At 39.0% G+C, this 20,609-nt stretch overlaps 1 protein-coding gene across 3 annotated transcripts in view; it reads left to right on the plus strand.

Annotated features, from left to right (window-relative positions):
- Nucleotides 1-20,609, plus strand: part of LOC125934933 (microtubule-associated serine/threonine-protein kinase 4-like) — a 290,235-nt gene that overhangs the window by 172,047 nt on the left and 97,579 nt on the right. Inside the window, exon 3 of one of the 3 annotated variants that reach the window (XM_049648567.1) lies at nt 1,618-6,089. The exons of 1 other annotated variant lie outside the window; for it this stretch is intronic. In XM_049648567.1, the coding sequence (XP_049504524.1) occupies nt 1,618-1,781 (164 nt within the window). In that variant the 3' untranslated portion in view covers nt 1,782-6,089. Of the gene's footprint in view, nt 1-1,617; nt 6,090-20,609 lie in introns of those variants that run through there. One more of the 3 variants, XM_049648568.1, reaches the window with a different exon arrangement.

The raw sequence follows: 20,609 nt of genomic DNA on the forward strand, positions 1-20,609 counted from the left end.
TAACGTTTATTTATTTTTGAGACAGAGAGAGACAGAGCATGAACGGGGGAGGGTCAGAGAGAGAGGGAGACACAGAATCTGAAGCAGGCTCCAGGCTCTGAGCTGTCAGCACAGAGCCCGACGCGGGGCTTGAACTCACGGACCGCGAGATCATGACCTGAGCCAAAGTCGGAGACACTTAACCGACTGAGCCACCCAGGCGCCCCAGTAAATCACTTTATATTGCAACACTTATTAACCAGTGGGATAGGCTTGTGGGGTGCATGCCTGAGGAAGAGAGTGAGGCTCTACTACGAGGAACAGATCTGCCGGGGAAAATCACATATTGTCTCAGCTGCAGGGCCAACAGCCACATCTGATGCATTCTTCCATGTATCTGAGAGGTATGTGGCTGGAATGCCGATCCTCCCCTCCCCAGTCCTTGGATGAGGTTCTCCACGTTGCCTGCCATCCTTTCTTTGTGCCTGTTTGTTGTTTGAGAAAGACGTGCCCATTTGTTCTTTTATCGTTCTGTGGATATTTCATGAGCACCTACTATGGCCAGTCGTTGTGCATGTATTAGGGTGAAACGGATAAAAATCAATCATGGTTTCTACTTTAACTGAGCTCCATTACTGTGTGAATATTAACATCCATCCTAACTTCCTAAAGTCAAGAAGCCTTATTTCTTGGGGCACCTGGGTGGCTCGGTTGGTTAAGTGTCTGACTCTTGGTTTTAGCTCAGGTCATGATCTCACGGCTTCATGGGTTTGAGCCCCATATTGGGCTCTGTGCTGGCAGCCCAGAGACTGCTTGGAATTCTCTCTCTCCCTTCCTTCACTCATGCTGTCTCTGTCTCTCTCAAAGCAAATAAATAAATGCTAAAAAAAAAAAAAAAAAAATAGGAGTCTTATTTCTTGGGTGTTGATAACTAGTCCAGTCCTTGTGGTGAGGAAGTAAGGCAATGTAAATTGGTTCAACTGTTTGACTTTTAAAGGCATACCAATACATTAGAGTTCAAGGTTGATGTAAATTGCTCAGTGAATCTAGACTGACATTGATGTCCTGATTTATGCAGATGAATACCATGTGTGTCCTGTGGACATGGTTGGATGACCATCAGTTCTTCAGACAGAGGAGCTTTGAGAAAGAGGCACCAGCCCCATTTCACCTTGACAGAATTCCAACTCTTTGTTTTGTTGACCATGATCTCCATTTTGTTGACTTTTTTCTGGTTGATTTTGAGATCAGTTTTTCGTAGTAGATATTGAAAAAGTCCTTGTTTGAACGTGCTTATGTTTCCTTCTGTGATGCTGAGAATGTTTTATGGGTTTGTATGCATCCTTGGCAAGTTCCTATGGCATGGGCAGAAGTAACAAGGGACTTTATCCTGTGCTGGCCGAAAGGTACAGATGCTGGAGGGGAGGAGGTTTACTTGGGTTTATGTGGGAAATCAGGGTCACAACTTGCCCCTGGATCTCCTGACTTAATTAAAACAGCATTACCCTTGTTGCTGTTAATAAATGTAAGGAGTGTGATAGCAGCAGGTTAGAAGGATGGCCAAGAAGGGACTTGCCCTTGCCACAGAATTACTGATGTTTTGCCTGCCGCTTACACTGTCTTGTTTCACCCCCATAGGGCGGTACCTGCTTCCAAACCCCGTGGCAGGGCAGGCCTGGGCCACCTCGGCGGAGACGTCCAACCTCGTGCGCATGCGCAGCCAGGCCTTGGGCCAGTCTGCGCCCTCGCTCACCGCCAGCCTGGTGAGTGTCCTCTGCCTCTTTATGCAGAGCATCGGGTGATACCGTCTCTCCACCTCCCTGGGGACTATTTTAAGTTTATTGAGTTTAACTAGGTTTGAACTTACAACCACATTTAACGTTAAGCACAGATTTGGCAATGTGCAATATTTTGCTCTGAGTGTGCTAATTTTTTCCAAGGCTTGTCTCCATCCCTCCTGCCTAATCTTTACCGTTTGTTTCTACTTGGCTGTCTCCCCTCTTCCTTCAAAAGAAATGAAAATATTTGTGAGATTTTTGTCTTAAATGCCTTATTTGAAAATAATTCCAAACTTACTAAAAGTTGCAAGAATATGAAAAATCAGTAGAACATGGTGGGTCCTTACCTTGATTCAGCTATTAATCTCTTGCCAAATTCGCTTTATCTTCCTTGTATATATGTCGATGTAGATATATACCTATGTGTGTATATGCATATATATGTCCACACACTCAGATAATTTTTTGAACTGTTTGGGAGTAAACTGTATGTATTATGGCCATTTGTTATCACAGTTACGAACAGTGGCAAATTTATGGCTGCCATAAGCCTTTTGTGTATGCTCCATTCTGTATTTCAGTTTAATCAATTGGCACGATAATGTCCTGTATGGCATTTTTCTTCAGCCTCCAGTATAGGATTCAGTCTGGGGTCATATATTGTATTTAATTGTCATATCTATTCAGTCTCTATCAATCTGGAAGGTTGCCACAGCCTTCCTTTGCCTTTTATGACACAGACATTTTTGAAGACTATAGTTCTCCCAATGAAAAAAAATGTAATGTTTCTCATATTACACGTGTTTGATATGTGTAATGTTTCCTCTTGGGGAAAGTCACATTTTGCATTCCAGGCCAGAATAGGACATGGGTGGTGATGTTTCCTTTCAGGGCTTGCCTCATGCAGGCCCCCGAAGTCAGTCTGCCCTTCATTGTGATGTTAATTTTGCCACCCCCCCTCCCCCGCCCCCATCATGGCAGTGTTTAATTTCTCCACCGTGGTTTGATTTTTTCCTCTTGCAAACGATAAGCATTCTGTAGAGAGATAGATTTCAGGCCATGTGAACGTATTTGGTCAAAAATTTCCCCTAGATTTCTCATCCATTGGTGACACCTGTTTGTTTGTATGTTTGTTTGTTCCAACCTCAGCACTTGATCCGCATTTACCACTTGGCAGGTGGCACCCATATTTGTATATATGTTAGTAGTTTGGACTCCTGAATTTTTTTTCCAGTGTTTTCAGTGTTCATCTTTATTTTCTTTAAAAAAATTTTTTTTTCTTTTTTTACTGTTTATTTTGAAGAGAGAGACAGAGACAGAGACAGAGCCTGAGCAGGGGAGGGACAAAGAGAGGGAGAGATACACAGAAATCAAAGTAGGCTCCAGGCTCCGGGCTGTCAGCACAGAGTCCAACGTGGGGCTTGAACTGAAGATCCATGAAATCATGACCTGAGCCCATCAGATGCTTAGCTGACTGAGCTGCCTAGGTGCCCTTCATCTTTATTTTCAATCACAATGCTTACTAGAATTTTTTTTTTCTCCTGGGTGTATTACTTCTCTACTTCAACCTTTGGCACAGCCTAGAAGTCTGTACAAGTTACTTTTGCTCTAGTGGTAGAGTTGTATGGTATGGGAATAGGTTTTTAAACATGTTTTACTGATGATAATGCAAATAATAAATGAGTGCATTGCGGTGCCTTGTAATCTTATGCATTGGTAATGAATAAGTTGGATATTTGAGAATTATTCAGTAATCAGGGAGATTTGATTTAGGTTGAGATTCTAGTCTTGCTTTTGCCATTAGGTAGCTGTATAAACTTGGGCAGATCACTTACTTTCTCAGATTTTATCAACTCAGCTGTACCTGCAAGATGAAAAGAGGTATTGAATCAGTCTCTGGAATTCAACTTCGGGATTCCCTGATTTTGCTTCTAGAATAATAAAGATTATGAACATAGTGAATAGTTATCCCTAAAAAAGTGTCTTTCAGAAAATTTATGACTTCAAAATTGACTATGATTTTCACATCAAAGTTCATCTTTTTCCTCTCATGAAAATTTGGAGACTTATATTTAAAGGTATGTTTACAACGATAGTAGTTAGCATTTGCCTTCATTCCATCCCCAAGTTCAATTTTAGTTTTTCTTCTTGGGCAATTATATTAAAAGCTTATTTTACTGAAAGTGTTTACTTTTTAAGGAAAGAGGGAAATTCCTCAGAATTAGTGGTTTAAAAAATTTTTTTTAAATATTTATTGTTTTGAGAGAGAGAGCGAGAGCGAGTGAGCAAGCAGGGTAGGAGCAGAGAGAGAAGGAGACACAGAATCCTAAGCAGGATCCAGGCTCCAAGCTGTCAGCACAGCGCCCAACTCAAATCCACAGGGCTCTAATCCATCCGCAAACTGAGAGATTGTGACCTGAGCTGAAGTTGGACGCTTAACCAACTGAGCCACCCAGGTGCCCCAGTGATTTTTTTTAAACAGAAGTGTTTTTTGGTCACTGCAATATTACTCTTAACACTTAGTTAGTAATCCTGTATGTTTATTGCCAAGTAAATTATTCTGATTAAAAAGCACTGTTAAAGGGAATATATCTTACGTAATACTGGTAGTCACATAGTCAGAAACAGAAATTGATTCATTCATTCTTAAAACACATGTCAGGTGACCTAAGGCTTGGGAATAAGATAAAAAGATAAAGAGAGCTATTAATAGAAAATACAAAAGAGTACTCTCTAAAATCTGTCTGATGAGATTCTTAGCAAAGTGTCATTAAATTACTGGCTTATCTGCCCTGCAAGTTTTTCCACTGTTTGCTTGAGAGCAAAACTAGAAAAAGTGCTAAAATACCATCGAGAGCAAACTTAAAATAGTACCTGGCACATAACAAGTCTCAGATGTTAGCAGTGTAATTACTTCTGTTGCTAACCTATTATGGGTAAGCTTGAGTACAGAAGCCAGACTATGGTTAACCATTTATGCCGGACAGTGAAAGTTTAAAATGTAACTTTCATCATATCTTTCCTTTAGAGGTTTCATTGCTTCCTGATTATAGTTTAAGGAAAACTGTTTGCGGGCTGTTTGACCAAGTCATCTCCCCTTGCACCCGCCCTCCTGTTCCATTGTTGAAAGAGCAGTGACAGCTGGAGGAGAGCTGCCAGGCAGAGTACCATCTTATTTTCCTCATAGTTCTGCGATCTGCCCACATTTCTGGCCATATTGCTGATTTCGGTATGTCACTCAGTCCAGGTTAATGACTTTTTTGGCTTTGGATACCCTTTGCAGAACCATTACGGTTAATCTGTTTGCTGTTTCTTGGATTGGATGACATCTAAATTATCTTCCTGATTACAACTATCTATCTCTGTAGTGATAGAGAATGATGCTCCGGAGGTGGAAATGTCCACTTACTAGAACTTACTTTTTCCTTTTTCCTTTTTTCCCTTTTCCTTCTCAAAAAGTGATGTTTAGCGTGGTGCACTGAACAGTACAATGTGCTTCAGCCTGATCCTCTTTCCAGGCCACTATCCTCAATCCCCTTGCCACCTCCCTCCCCGCTCCCCCATCTCAGAGCCCCCCACCCCATCTCAGGGCTATAAATCACCCTTCCTCCTGACTCTTGTTTACCATTGTGCACATTGGTTTTAGTTCTTTGTGTTGGTCCCTAATACCCGCTGCTAGACTGCAGGCTCCTTGAGGGCAGAATTCCTGTCTCCTCTGAATCTGGACCTCACTGCTCCTGGCACAACTCCTTGCATGTGGGAAGCATTCAATAAATATGGTTGATGGAACAAATAATTATTCCCACAAAGTGACAGATGGCTTTAGTTGCAAGGCAAGAGTGATGTTGCAATTCTGTGTGCTGGAACGGGTGGCCTAATAAGACCATCCATCTAAATACCTCTTTGTTTTTGTCGTTCTGTGTGTTACATTTGCCGTTAGCCTTGAAGTCCATGTAATGAGCCAAATTCCATGTAGTTTCACACCAGCCACTCAAAAAATAGGGTGACCCAGTTCGTCAAGAGAGGATCACTGTCCACATTCAAGAAAATGTGGTTAATATGCTTGTAAGGAGACCTCATATGGTCCCGTTGATTTCACTGTTTTGTGGGTCCATGGAAGAAGTAAGTTGAAGCAATGTGTGTCGTCAAGTGTGGAAAAATTGGAAAAACTGGAGTCCAAGTGATTTATGTCCAAATGACAGCACTGCACTTGATAAAACAGAATTTCCTGTTCAACACAACAATAAACATTTCTGAAAAGTACATACTCTCAACCTGAGAGGTATTGATATGTTAGTAAGATATAAATGAAGGCCTCGTGGTTTGGTAGGTATGAATTTTAGTAAATGCATGACCTATAGTGATTTAAATGCCATAGGCACGCTTGAAGGTAATGCTAACTACCTTCTCAAGGAGGAGATTAATTCCTAGCCTGAAGTATCTAGTTTTCCTTGGCAATGCTAAATGTAGTTGTGCTCCCTCTCCCAGACACATTGGGCATTTCAGATAAATGGCACGTTGCCAATTCATCCTAAGTAGCCTGGTAGCTGGCAGGATACATGCTTAGCCAGTGTCCGCCTGCTGGGACACCAGCCGGGAGTGCTGATGAAGTGTCAGATGTATACTTCATATACATTAATCTGAAGAGGGGAAAACTCATTTCCCCATTTGCTTCTTCCATCTTTCTGTCCCTCCCCACACACATGGGTAGTTTATCAAAGAAGTCAGAGTTGTCAAAAGCAGGGGGATTTATACAGATGCTGCTTTCTGGCAAGAAAGATGGAAATTTCAAGAGACAAAAGCAGGACCAGTGGTAACTTATTTTTCTGTAGGAAAATAAGGTTGTAAGCCTTGGTGATTACAGTTTAAAAATAATATATGTGGCCCTCAAATGAAATCCTCACTTCTTTTGTACTTTGGAGTAATGGACAGATGGTAGAAACATGGTAAAAACTAGTTTACAGTGTTTTCCCCCTGTTTTCTGTTTGATTTGAATCTTGAGCCTCCTCTGCTCATGCCCGTAATACATTTTCTCTTGTTGAGGTCTTCCTTGGCCATGTTGTTTGAAACAGTTCCCCCACATTGCATGCTGGACACTCTGATTTACTCCTTAGCTTTATTCCCATTCAGTATGCTACACGATTGGCTTATCTTATTACATATCTATTAACTACTCTAATGAAAAATTAATGAGAGTAAAGAGATTTTCTGTTTTCCCAGCTGTCTTCCCAGGACGTAGAATAGTGCTGGCACATAGTAGGTGCCCACTGAGGACTTGAAGAATGCAGAAGCGAAAATATTTCCTTTCTGTATGTTTTCAATGCCCTAGAATGGGTTGTTGGTTTTTTTGTTTGTTTGTTTGTGTGCTCATTTTTAATCTGTGATAAACTTTTTAGGCGTATGTTATTTTTTTGTATTTATTTATTTATTAAACTTTAAAAAAATGTTCATTTATTTTGAGAGAGGGGGTGGGGAAGGTCAGAGAGAGAGGACAGAGAGAATTCCAAGCAGGCTCTGTACTGTCAGTGCACAGCCCGATGCAGGGCTTGAACCCATGAACTGTGAGATCATGACCTGAGCTGAATCCAAGAGTTGGATGCTCAACGGACTGAGCCACCCAGGTGCCCCAGGTTTATACTGTTTAGCCTAATCAAGAAGCTCTTCAAGCCAGAGAGCAGTTAACCATGGAAAGGACATTCAGGAAGTAGACTTTAGTGGTTAAGTTGGAAAAAGGGAATGAGGGGGGAAAGCAGAGTGGTTAAGAGATCATCTCCACTCTCTAGTCCTTAATAGCTGTGTAAGCCTTGGTTTCCTCATCTGTGAAGAGAGGCTAATGGTTGTAACCTCCTCAGGTTATTGTGAGGATTACATGAGCCAACTCATGGGCAGTCCTTTGTCTGGTGCCTGTCACTTAGGAAATGCTGATGTTGGTCTACCTGGGGTTGATCAGAAAGATGTTTCCTTGGGGTTGTCAGGCTTAGATGAGTGGTATTATCAGCAAGGAGGGAAATGAGCCCTTTCTCTCAGATCACCTGATAATGAGCCATAGTGTAACCTTTTTGTCCCTCTTGCATGTTGGTGAACCAGCTTGTTTCTTTCTTGCTCATTTTCACTTAGTATTCATCAACAGGACAACCTGGGAGAAGATACTTGCTAGAATAGCTAACGGTTTTGAAAGAGGGAAGTGCTTTCAAATAATGCTCTTCAACTCTTACTGTTAGGTTCAGTGGTATAATTTTATGTTTCTTCAGTGACCCTTTTTTTGACATAGTATCCATTTCTTTTAATGAAAAAATTACATTTCATGATGTACTATGAATATTAAGACAAAACTATTTAAACTGTAATAGATTCAAAGAGGGTTGATGAATATTCATCTTTTCCATTTGCAAAAATGCATTATGAAGAGTCAGGGAAAATTCACTAAATGTATGCAAAAGTGCATTTTTCCTTTTTAATTCATTCACAATGCACTGGCATAATGTCAGCATTTATTTAGAGTACGGACTTTATTTGCAGTCATTTAATATTATATCAATACTTCATTAGCCTTATAGCTCAAAAACAAAAACCTGAGCTGAAGTCCAATTAGTTAACTCCGAGAGAGGATCTGTTAAATATTGATGGAGGAACAATTTGAATGCCCTTGGATAGATTGCTTAACAAAAGTTGTAGAATACAACTATGAGTTAGCATTTCTTCTTACCCACTGTGACTCAATAATTTAAAGGCTGCATAATACTTGAATGTGTGGATTTCTCAAAATTTCTCCCTTTAGGTTATTTCCAAGTTTTTCCTATTGCAGATAATGGTGCTGAACAGGCTTTTAATAAGTCCTGGTTCACCTCTAATTACGTTTCCAGGGTAACTTCTTGGAGTAGAATCGCTGTGGCAAAGGATGTGAGCATTATGAAAGTTCTCTGTACTTCTGCTAAATATTGTTTTTATGAACACTGTCCAGACTTATGCATTCATATATTGAGGAAGTGCATTTCACTACACCCTGGCCAGCAGTCAACATTGTCATGTTAAAAAAAAAAAAAGAACTTCGCTTGTTTATTTGAAAAATAACTATTGTAAATTTGTCAGGTTTTTAGTGAAGTTGATAAGGTTATTTGGCATGTTGAACTCTTACATCAAAGCCTCTGGATAAAGCAAATGTGAAGTTAGGCTTATCCTTGCTTCTTCCTGTAACTTCCTTCCATTCCCTAAATCAGCTTACCATACCAACTGTTGGTAACCTGTGTTGCTCTTGGGATATAAGAACTCCTGAGTGTGATTACAGTGTATGTGGCTGAAGGCATTATTCCATAGTTCAGAATTTTTTTCATCTGGAAAGTAGTAATCTCAATTGTGAAATAGTGCCTTCAGCTGTGGACATTATAATCAGAGTCTCAAGAGTGCTTATATTCCAGGAGTAATACATCTCTGAGTTATTACCCTCTGAGCTAGGTTCTGTTTATAGTGAAGGGATGAATTTTCATAACTCAGTGCTGAAATAGCAGTAGGGAGCCCTGAGCAGATTATTATAGGTCAGGCCTAATCCATGAAGATAAATCTCATTATAGGCTCACCTGGGCCCATCCACAGAGTGGCTGGTTTAACAGGAGTCTATAAATCAAAGATCAGATTAAAATTGAACTATAAAATCCTTGTTATAATCCAACTCCTGTCCCCGTGAAGAGATACTCTAAATGTGTCTCCTTACTCTAAACGTGCTGGGGTACTCTGAGAATAATTAGCAGAAAAACATATATTGAGTGTGTTGTGATTCAGTCTATTAATGAGTGAAAAACTACTTATTTTGTCAGGTGGAGAGGCAGGGTTTTTTTTTTTCTAAAATGAAATTGCAGCCAGAAGTAGGCACTTGAAACTTCTCCTCTTAGTTTTCTCTTCCTTACATTTTCAAAGATTAAAAAATAGCCATGACTTTGTGTGTATGTTATCCTTCCTGTGAAGGACGGGATGGATGCCTGCTGAAGCACCTCTCTATGTGGGTGTGACTGGACAGACTGGTCAAGTGTGGACTTCCTGTTATCAAAGTCATTTGAGTGGCAGTGTGATGAATGGTGCCCATAAATATCTTGTGGAATTTCAAGAGTCAGAAGGTGTGCCCTGTTTTAATTACTTAACATCATACAGGGGATTTAAATGAATTTATAACAGTAATACCATATAAATGTTTAGATATCATTGTGTGTGTATGTTAAAGCTTAAGTTTCATTTATTACCCACTTACCCAACTAGTATACCTGTTTAGGAGTTCGTTAACCTGTTCATTATGAGATGATCCAGAGAATGCCAAGTCTTGGCATCTCAGCTGTCTTCTCTGCACTGTAATTTTTAGCACCAAGGGCACTGCCTTATATATATTTAGTGCTTAGATGATAGTTGTTTATTCATAAATGTTTAGGTCTGTAATTGTAAGAATTGAGAGTTTTCCGAGGCTCCTGTAGTTCTGCTTCCTGGAGCCTGGACTAGTTGAATTGCTAGGCTCTCAATGATTTGAATGGGCCCTGTGTCTCGGGAAATGACTGAGATAGAGGTGGTCAAGCAGTTCTGGCTGCCATCATGGAAGTGTCCGTTGGTGCACTGGTGGATAGATGCTGCTCTGGTGAATTCCTGGTGTGACACAGCTTGTGCTCTTGATCCCCTGATAAAATATCAGCCCCTGACATTGCTGTCTCATTGTCTCATTGTCACAAAGATTCTGCAACCCTGGAAAAACCCCAACAAGCTCATAGCAATTAGACAGTGGTTTCTGAGAGAGAAGGTATTGGGATGTAACATTTCCTTTCTTGGGAAAAAATGTAAAGTTATCATTTTACTTAATAGACTTCTTAGGAGACTTTGGTTATTGGGGCTCTGGAAAAGCTTGCATGTCTTGATACTTTTCCTGCTGTATTTTTTAGATATATTTTGGTGGTTAGTGGAATGAGTGGTATTGGTGAATACATTTATTTTTTGTTCATTGACACCTGAAGTATCAATCTAGTGTTGGATTCCAAATCTGTGTGTATTTTGTTATGCTCATTTATCAGTTAATTGACTATTAATGGAGTTCTTATACAATTGGTATTAAAACCTACATAAAAAAAAAAAAAAAGGAGAGAAGAGGAAGGAAAGCTTCCAAATACTTCTATGAGGCCAGCATTACCCTCATGTTCAAAAAATAGCAAACAACATTCAGCAATACGTTAAAAGGATTATCACCATGATCAAATGGGATTTGTTTCTGGGATGCAAGGATGGTTGAATATTTGCAAATCAATCACTATAATACAGTACATCAACAAAACAAAGGATAAAAAGTAAATGATCATCTTGACAGATGTAGCAAAAGCATTCAACCAAATTCAACCTCCGTTTATGGTAAAAACTTTAAACAAAGTGGGTTTAAAGGAAACATACTTGAACACAATGAAGGCCATGTGTGAAAAACTCACAGCTCACATCATACTCAGTGGTGAAAAAAACTGAGACCTTTTCCCATAAGGTCAGGAACAAGACAAGGATATCTACTCTCACCACTTTTATTATATATAGTACCAGAAGTCCTAGCTACAACAAGCAAACAGGAAAAAGAAATGAGGCATCCATATTAGTAAGGAAGAAGGTAGCTGTCATTGTTTGCACATGACATGATAATGCACACAGAAAATTCTGAAGACTTCACCAAAAAACTTTTAGAAGAAATAAATGAGTTCAGCAAAGTTGCAGGATACAAAATTAATGCCCGGATATTGGTATAATTTTTATACACTAATAACAGAGTAGCAGAAAGGGGAATTGAGAAAACAGTGCTATTTACATTTGCACCAAAAAGAACAGAATACCTAGGAATAGACTTAACTATAGAGGTGAAAACCATAAAATATTGATAAAAGAAATTGAAGACAAACAAATGGAAAGATACTTCACAGATTGGAAGAAATAATATTGTTAAAATGTCTGTACTCCCCAAAGCAATCTACAGATACAACACAATCCCTGTGAAAATACCAACAGCACATTTCATAGTACTGGAACAAGTCACAGTAACATTTGAGTAGGACCACAAAACACCCCACACAACCAAAGCAGTCTTGAGAAAGAAGAACAAAACTGGAGATGTCACAATTCCAGATTTCAAGATATACTACAAAGCTGTAGTAATCAAAACCATATGGTACTGGCACACAAATGGACACATAGATGAGTGTAACAGTATAAAAAGCCCAGAAATAAACCCATAATTGTATGGTCAATTCATCTCAGACAAGAGAGGTGAGAATTTATAATGGGGAAGACAGTCTCTTCAACAAATGGTGCTGAGAAATTTGCACCACTATCTAACATCATACACAAAAATAAACTCAACATGAGTTACAGACCTAAATGTGAGACCCCACACTGTAAAAATTCTGGAATAGAACACATGTCATGTCGCTGACCTGGGCAATAGCAACATTTTTCTTGATTTGTCTCCTGAGGCAAGGGAAACAAAAGCAGAAACAAACCATTGGGACTCTATCAAAATAAAGCGTTTTTGTACAATGAAGGAAATCATTGGCAAAACTAAAAGGCAGCCTGTTGAATGTGAAAAGATATTTGCAAAGGACTTATCTAATAAATGGTTAATATCCAAGATCCCTAAAGAACTTAACAACTCAACACCAACAAAACACAAATAATGTGATTAAAAATGAGCAGGGGGTCTGAATAGACATTTTTCTAAAGAAGATGTACAGATGGCCAACAGACAGATAAAACATGCTCAATATCATCACTAATCATTAGGGAAATGCAAATCAAAACCACATGAGATATCACCTTATACCTGACAGAATGGTTAAAATCAAAAGCACAAAAAACCCACAAAATATTGGTGTGGATGTGAAGAAAAAGGAACCCTCCTGCGCTGTTGGTAGGAATGTAAATTGGTATGGCCACTGTGGAGAACCATACGGAGGTTCCTCAAAAAATTAAAAACAGAAATACCCTATGATTCAGTAATTCCACTACTGGATATTTATTCACAGGAAACGAAAGCACCAATACAAAAAGATATATGCACCCCAATGTTTATTGCAGCATTATTTACAATAGCCAAGATATGGAAGCAACCCAAATGTCCATTACTAGGTGAATGGGTAAAGGAGACGTGGTGTCCACACACAAACACATACATAAGTGTGCGTGTGCACACACATAGTGGAGTATTACTCAGCCAAAAAAGGGATGACATCTTTCCATTTGTGACAGTGTGGATGCAGCTAGAGGGTATTATGCAAAGTGAAATAGAAGGAAGGGGATGGCAGGATGGGCAACATGGGTGAAGGAGATATAGGCTTCGAGTTATGGAACGAATAAGTCATGTAAATAAAAGGCACAGCATATAGTTGATCTTATAGTTGATAACAGTGTCATAGTATTTTGTGGCGACAGATGGTTGCTACACTTGTGGTGAGCATAGCAAAATGTATTGAGAAATTGAATCACTATGTTGTACACCTGAAGCTAAGGTAAAATTGTTTGTCAACTGTACTGAAATAAATAAATAAAACGTACCTGATAAAGATGTGATGCGTCATCATTTTTAAGGAGCTTCAAAGCTAGTTGAAATGAGACTTGAGAGAAACCAGCAAAGTGGAAGGAAATAATGTGTTGGATAGTGTGCAGTTTTGAGAATTTGTAGATCTGGAAGAAGGATGTGGGCTACAGGGCTCTAGCAAGGATCGTCAGGCAAGCCTCAAGGTGTAGTGGAATTAAGTATGTAATGAAACAGGCTGGGAGTGGTAGATAAAAATGGACAGTGTGGTGTGAACAATGTTGTTTTTTCTTAGTACAGTGTTTCTAGAATAGTCACAGAGGCAAAGGACCACATGAAGAGCCAGAGGCTTATGGCTGTGAGTGACAGAATGGTTTCTGACTTAATGTGGATCTTGAAAGACCACTGCTGTCTGTCTGTTAGTAAGAAGAATGTCCTGTTTACTTAGAAGATCTCCCAGCTGCAAAGTCTGTTATCTGAAGGTATTTTAGTCAAAAGGAAATAATTCTTAATTTTTGTTGGATTCCATGGCTAGACGGTAATAATGGCTTTCTGGATTGTATCTTTTCTTTGTGATCTGGTACTATTGTTTTTAAACAAAGAATGGGACACTGTGCAATTTCAACTCAGCTATTTGTGATCTAAATACTTCATTGTTCAGGGCTCTTGTTTGTATACGTGAATGTCTTTTTTGTTTTTAATTTTTTGAAATGTTTATTTATTTTTGAGAGACAGAGGCAGAGCGTGAGTGGGAGAGGAGCAGAGAGAGACACACAGAATCCGAAGCAGGCTCCAGGTTCCAGGCTCTGAGCTGTCAGCACAGAGCCTGATGGGGAGCTTGAACTCACGAACCATGAGATCATGACCTGAGCCAAAGTCGAATGCTTAACTGACTAAGCCATCCAGGCCCCCCCCCTTTTTTTATTCTTAGACATAAGCAGTGATAACTTTGAGCCTCTTCTTTTTACACAGCTCTGATCAAAATGTTCTTAATTAAACTTTTAAAAACTTCTTTCTTTCCCCTATTTTCTGGAAAACATCTTTTGACAGATTCAGGTGATGGAAAGTCATGAGTTTCTCATCTTTAAGTGCTTCTAAGGTTTGGTGAAACAACTTTGGCAGTAGTGAACCATCTTCCATTTCCCAAGGACATCATGTTCCTAGTCTCATGCCCATCCTTGTTCTGGAAAGAGGATAACTGTGTATCTTCTTTTTTTTTGCCTGACCAATACAGCTCTGTACACATACAATGTCTCTTCCGGGAAGCCTTCCCTGACATCTCTCCCCACCCCAGCCTTCTCTGAATTGTGCATATCTAAAAACAAAACATTTATCACATGGGACTATAAGGGTGTTTTTGCTTATCTTCCCCTCCTAACCTCTTTTGTCCCCAAGTGGTCTGATTACTGAAAGGGCCAGGATAATGATCTATAGTTGATAAACAAGTGAGCCTAGAGTATTCATGGGATGGCCTCTTAGAAATAACACTCAATGAAATATGAAATTGATATTAGGTGTGTCCATAGCACCTTTTTACATTTTAATTGACCTTCAAGAGACTTGTTTCTGAAAATGAATTCTGGAATTGGAGAATCTATGGATAGTATATACCTTAGGTCACCCCTTTTCCCTTGCCTAGAGAGATGGAGCACTGCAGTGGCCTTTATCTAAATGGTGTTCCTTTTTTACAAGCCCTTGATTTGGAATTTAATTCCTGTAAACAGTTAAGAGGAATGCTTAAGAGCATGAGCTCCAGAGCCAGGCTGCCTAGGTTGGAATCTGGACTTGAGTACTTAATAGTTGTGTCCCTTTGACCAAGGAGCATAACCTCCCTGTGACTCTGAAAAATGGGAATATTAATGGTGCCTATTTTTTTGTGGTTGTTGCTGACATCAGGAAGCACATGAGAAGAGCACAGTGATGTTAACTGGTACCATTTTGTTCAAGAGGAGTAAGCTCACATATTTATTAAACCAGGGAACTTAAGTTTTATTAAATGCATGCCTGAAGTTTATGATTTAAGGAATTGATGAAAGTGGTCTTGCAAAGATAAGGTTGTCTCTGATTATTTTCAGACAGCTGTAGGCCTACTCTCTTTTCTATAGGATAGTTTATAATACATGAAGCTTGTTTGAAATTAAAAGTTAAGAAAAAGTGTAAACTGGTATTTTTAACAGGAAGTAAACTTTTAGGGATGATATCCTGAAACAAAAGTAGAAAGGCAACCAAAAAAAAAAAAAAAAGGAAACCCCAACTACTTTTTTTTTTTTTTTTTTCATTTCCCTCATTAGATTACAGAAAAGGCTTATCAGGATCTTGGTCTTCAAGAGTCTTATTTTTTATCAAATACATAAGTTGCTTTCTTTTGAGTTGACACTTTGTATACTACTTACCACAGTGCCCTTGTATCCAGGCCTTTGAAATAGCAACATCTATTTGAATGTACTGTTAATTTTGCCTTCATTTTTTGCCATGGCCAAATTTCGCTATCATTTATGAAGTTGTAACAGAGAGCCTGCCTTTGGGATTCTAACATTTTTGCTGGCTCACACTGTCAGTGAAGCATTTTTGAGCGCACCTCCCTACTATATGAATATATTTTAAAATTATTTACATGTACTTAGAGGAGGTATTAAAAAAATCATCAACCTGTGAATCTTTACTAGGAAGCTGTTGGAACATTTCCTGTAGGGTTTTAGCAGGGGTCTGGAGGCAGCTCTGTTTGCCAACTTTAACCATATAGCTGTCATGTCACAGAGAAGTACGGGGAGTCCTCGGATAGGTAATGGGTAAGGTGGAGTTTATGTGGAGTGCCTGAGGCAGTGACTATTGGCTAACTTGTGAGGAAGTATTTTAGCCATCAGAAATAGTGTGTATCTGCTGAGCATCAGCCTGAATGTCAACTTAGGAAATGTACTAAAATCCCCAAAAAAGAAGAAACACAGAAAACGGCATCCAGTACTCTTACATTTTCCCCCTAAACCCAAATGGGTTATATTGTGTACCCCTGGGGCGTCCATATTGTACTTTGTAGATTCTTGGAATAAACTACAAGGTCTGCCTTCTAAACCTGCTACGGTAGAGTTTTATTGATTAAATGATGTTTTGAATGTTCAGCGAGGCTGCCTTTTCTTTTTAGGAAAGGTTTTTTAAATTTTATTTGTAAATGGAAGGAGTAGCAGGTCTTTGCTACACATGCCATTGACTGCTACTAAATTGACACAAATGTTGACAGTTACTGTGAGAACTGTTGCAGAGCTAATGATGTTAATTAGAATGTAACATGCCAGTAATTGTATGTATTCAAACATCATACCATCACTTTTTGTGTTTTCTTCTCCAGATGTAAGACATTCATTCATTTGTTGCTTGAAAAGCTGCAGAATTATAGCTAAGATAACAAATAATTGCCTGCAAATGAAATTGGTTCTTTAGAAATATGCTCTAATTGGTTGGCTATGGAAAAGGCAGAAACAAATGTTAGCATGTTAAGCATATAAATTAGGAACATTGCTTACGAAATCCTTAGTTTTGGGCTTTTCATTTAAATAAGCCTTCTTATTGCAATTAATATTATCGTTTGGTTTATGAACCTTAAAAATATACTCCCTCTCAGCATTTCTTGAAGTTGTAATTTAGCTTTCTTATACATGTTAGATGATTTGCAATTTAGATTTCAATTTGATTTCCATTCTTTAAAATACCATTTTTCTTGTATTTCATTTTTATTTAAAGCATGATTCTCTGTATTTGTGGAAGCTAGGCATAAACTACTAGAAAAATCAAGCTTTTAAGTAAGCCAGGAACATAAAACATTTTAATAGGAATTTCACATAAGTAAACTAAGTATTTGAGGGTCTAGCCAAAGAATTATGGTTCTTTGGAAATAAACTTTATGGGACATAGTGTTCCTAATTTACTTCCTCTTACAGTTCCTTTAAAAGAAATAGCGTTTCTTTTGTTGATTTAAAATCCTCACCACTTCTTATGTATGTAGAGTGTTATATATGCCTTTTCCTGATGATTTTAGGACCATATCTACTTGAAGAGAGAGTTGTGGTCTCTGTAGTTTTTTTAAGGTTTTTAGTATATGTATGTTATGTCAATGTGTGTGTATATAATGTGTGTGTGTGTGTGTGTGTGTGTGTGTGTGTATTAGAGGGAGAGAGAGGGCACTAGTCGGGGGAGAGGGGCAGAGGGAGGGACAGAGAATCTAAGCAGTTTCCATGCTCAGCATGGAGCCCAACACAGGACTCAGTCTCATGACTGCGAGATCATGATCTGAGCCGAAATCAAGAGTCCGACGGTTAACTGAGTGAGCCACCAGGTGTCCCTATATTTTTTTCCATTGAAAGTTTTGATGTGAATGTTTCTGTTGTAATTGGAGTGTGTCTGGGTTCCCGCCCCCCCCCCCCCCAAGTTGTGACCCACATAAATCAGCCCGTCACTTACGGTACCCTGACCTTAATTCTGTAGGACTTGCAGTATGTATATCCTTTTCAGTATATATACCCAATCCATCATCTGGCTCTATCTAGTGTGATGTGCTCAGAGGGGAAGAGTGTTTCTTTTAAACCCCTCTTATAATGATCACTGCATAATTCTGCTGGCAGATGCTGTGTTTTGCCTATTTTTTGCTAATATTTTTGTTCAGCATTTAAGGAGCTCCTGTTATCCTTAGTATATAGGTCCTGTCTTGGTTTATTTACTGACTTTAAAAAATAGCAGATGATGATGAAAAAGACTGGCATGTTTAGGGTTGGGAAAGTTAAGACTGAATTCTAGTACTCAGCTCCATAGTTCTGGGCAATTGTCCCTTAACCTCCTTGAGCCCTGGTGTCTTCATCAGTAAAATGAGAATAGTTAATCCTGCGTTTGTCATAACACTTCAAGAATATGACCTAACATACATCAGAACTAACTGCTAAGTACTTGGCATTTTTTGTGTATCTATTTCTGGGCTTCTCTTTCTTGCAGTGGGCATATTTGCCTGCTTCTGTGCCTACATCACACTTTTCTTTATTCCTGTAACTTCGAAAGTCTTATTACTAATTGGTCAAGAAAGTTTCTTCACGTTCTTTATGAGTGTTGGCTGTTTTGGCATTTTTATCTTCTGTGTAAATTCACTAGTGAAATTCTGCAAGCTAATTAGATTTTGATTAGAAATACGTTAAATCCAGAGATCAATTTGGGAAATTGACATTTTTATGATGTTCAGTTTTACTATTCTAGAGTGTAGTATATTGCTCCATTGACTTAGGGCTTTTTAAGTGTTCTCATCTACAGAACGAATTTGTATATCCTCCATTAGATTTATTCTTAGGAATTTAAATAGCATCTTTCAAAAATAAAAATGTATACCTGTTTGCTAATGTATGGAAACTGAACTGGCTTTTGATATTTAAAAAAAAATTTTTTTAACACTTATTTATTTTTGAGACAGAGAGAGACAGAGCATGAACGGGGGAGGGTCAGAGAGAGAGGGAGACACAGAATCTGAAACAGGCTCCAGGCTCTGAGCAGTCAGCACAGAGCCCGACGCGGGGCTCGAACTCACATACCGCGACATCGTGACCTGAGCCAAAGTCGGACGCTTAACCGACTGAGCCACCCAGGCGCCCCTGATATTTTAAATTAACTAAGCTTGCTAATCTTTTCTGATCTTTACAGATCTGTAGATTGGTGGGACGGGGGGCTTTTGTAGACTCTGATGATGTACAAATAATAACAGCTTTGTTTCTTCCTTTTCCAGTCTTTATAGCTTTTATTTCTCTTTTAAAAATCTTACATCACTAACCAGTACTTCCAGGATTATGTGGAAAGGGAGTCATACCGTGCATCCTTGTCTTGTTTTTAAACACAAAGGGAGTGTTTTGAACATTTCATATTACGTATGATGAATGCTTTGGAGACTTTGTTTTTGTTTTTTATTTTGGAACCTCTTTATCAGGTGAAGCATGTTATTTTTGTTTTTTTTTTTAATACCAATTCTTTTTTCGTATTTGTTAATGTTATTGATGTGACACTTTTGAAAAAAAATGCAACGTTGTCACAGCAAATAACTTTAAAAAATACTTCTGTACATTCATTCTACTGTTTTGTTTAGGTTTTTGCTGTGTTTATTCATGGTATTAGCTGGTGCTTTCCTTAGGTTATGTTAGCTCAACACCATGAATTAGGAATATATCCATCATTCCTGTGATACTACAATAAGGGTGCATACCAAGTCACTTGCTCTGTGGCACTTGTCAGTAGTATTTATTTCTTGCTGCGGGTCTGTGGGTTGGCTCGGGTTTTGGACTGTGGATGTATGAGTTGGCTTGGCTCTAATCGGTAGTTCAGAGCCCTGTCTGCCTTGCATGGACTACCGTGGGACCCAGCATGAAGGGGAGCACTTGCCTGTGGAATGGTTTTCTCCTAATGGAAGTTGGAAACTCCTAGAGGGAGGAAGAGAAATACTGACTACTTAAGGGTTAGGCTCAAAACAGCCCAGTCTCCCTTCTACCCATTGGCGAAAGCCAGTCACGTGAGTAAATCCAGTGTCAGTAGGAGAGAGGAAGTGCTTGCTAAACCATAATTTTATCTATGACAGGAACAGTTCCTTCTTTGTCTAATCTCTGAAGGAGTTTGTTTAAGAATGGATTGATTTCTTTCTGGACTGTTCTGAATGTTACCTAAAAAGGAGTCTGGACCTGACTGATAATTTCTTTCATGGGGCATTTCTGCCTGATCCCATTTTTAATTAGTTATTGGACACATCAGATTTTTAATTTCTTCTTGAGTCACTGTGGTATTTATTTTTTTTTTAATTTTTTTAACGTTTTATTTATTTTTGAGACAGAGAGAGACAGAGCATAAACAGGGGAGGGTCAGAGAGAGGGAGACACAGAATCTGAAACAGGCTCCAGGCTCTGAGCGGTCAGCACAGAGCCCGGCGCGGGGCTCGAACTCACGGACCGCGAGATCATGACCTGAGCCGAAGTCGGCCACTCAACTGACTGAGCCACCCAGGCGCCCCAAGTCACTATGGTATTTAATAGTTTTGTGTGTATCTGGTTATTCTATTTGCAAATGATGTGTATGGCTTGGCAGCTATAGTTTTGATTCCTTTCCCATTCTTACTATTGTTTGGTTGTGTTTTCTTTCTTTTTCCCCCTCTGTTAGTTTTGCAGACACTTGTCCAAATTAGTAATTTAAATGGCTCTGGATCTCGTATCGTGCCTAGATAGGTATTTTTTCTTCTCAGATTCTAACAATGTGTCTCATACTTTCTTACTTTTATGGATGAATTTTTAATGTTTAAATCTGTAATCTGGAACTTA

The sequence above is a fragment of the Panthera uncia genome (assembly GCF_023721935.1).
Source record: "Panthera uncia isolate 11264 chromosome A1 unlocalized genomic scaffold, Puncia_PCG_1.0 HiC_scaffold_17, whole genome shotgun sequence".
NCBI lineage: Eukaryota > Metazoa > Chordata > Mammalia > Carnivora > Felidae > Panthera > Panthera uncia.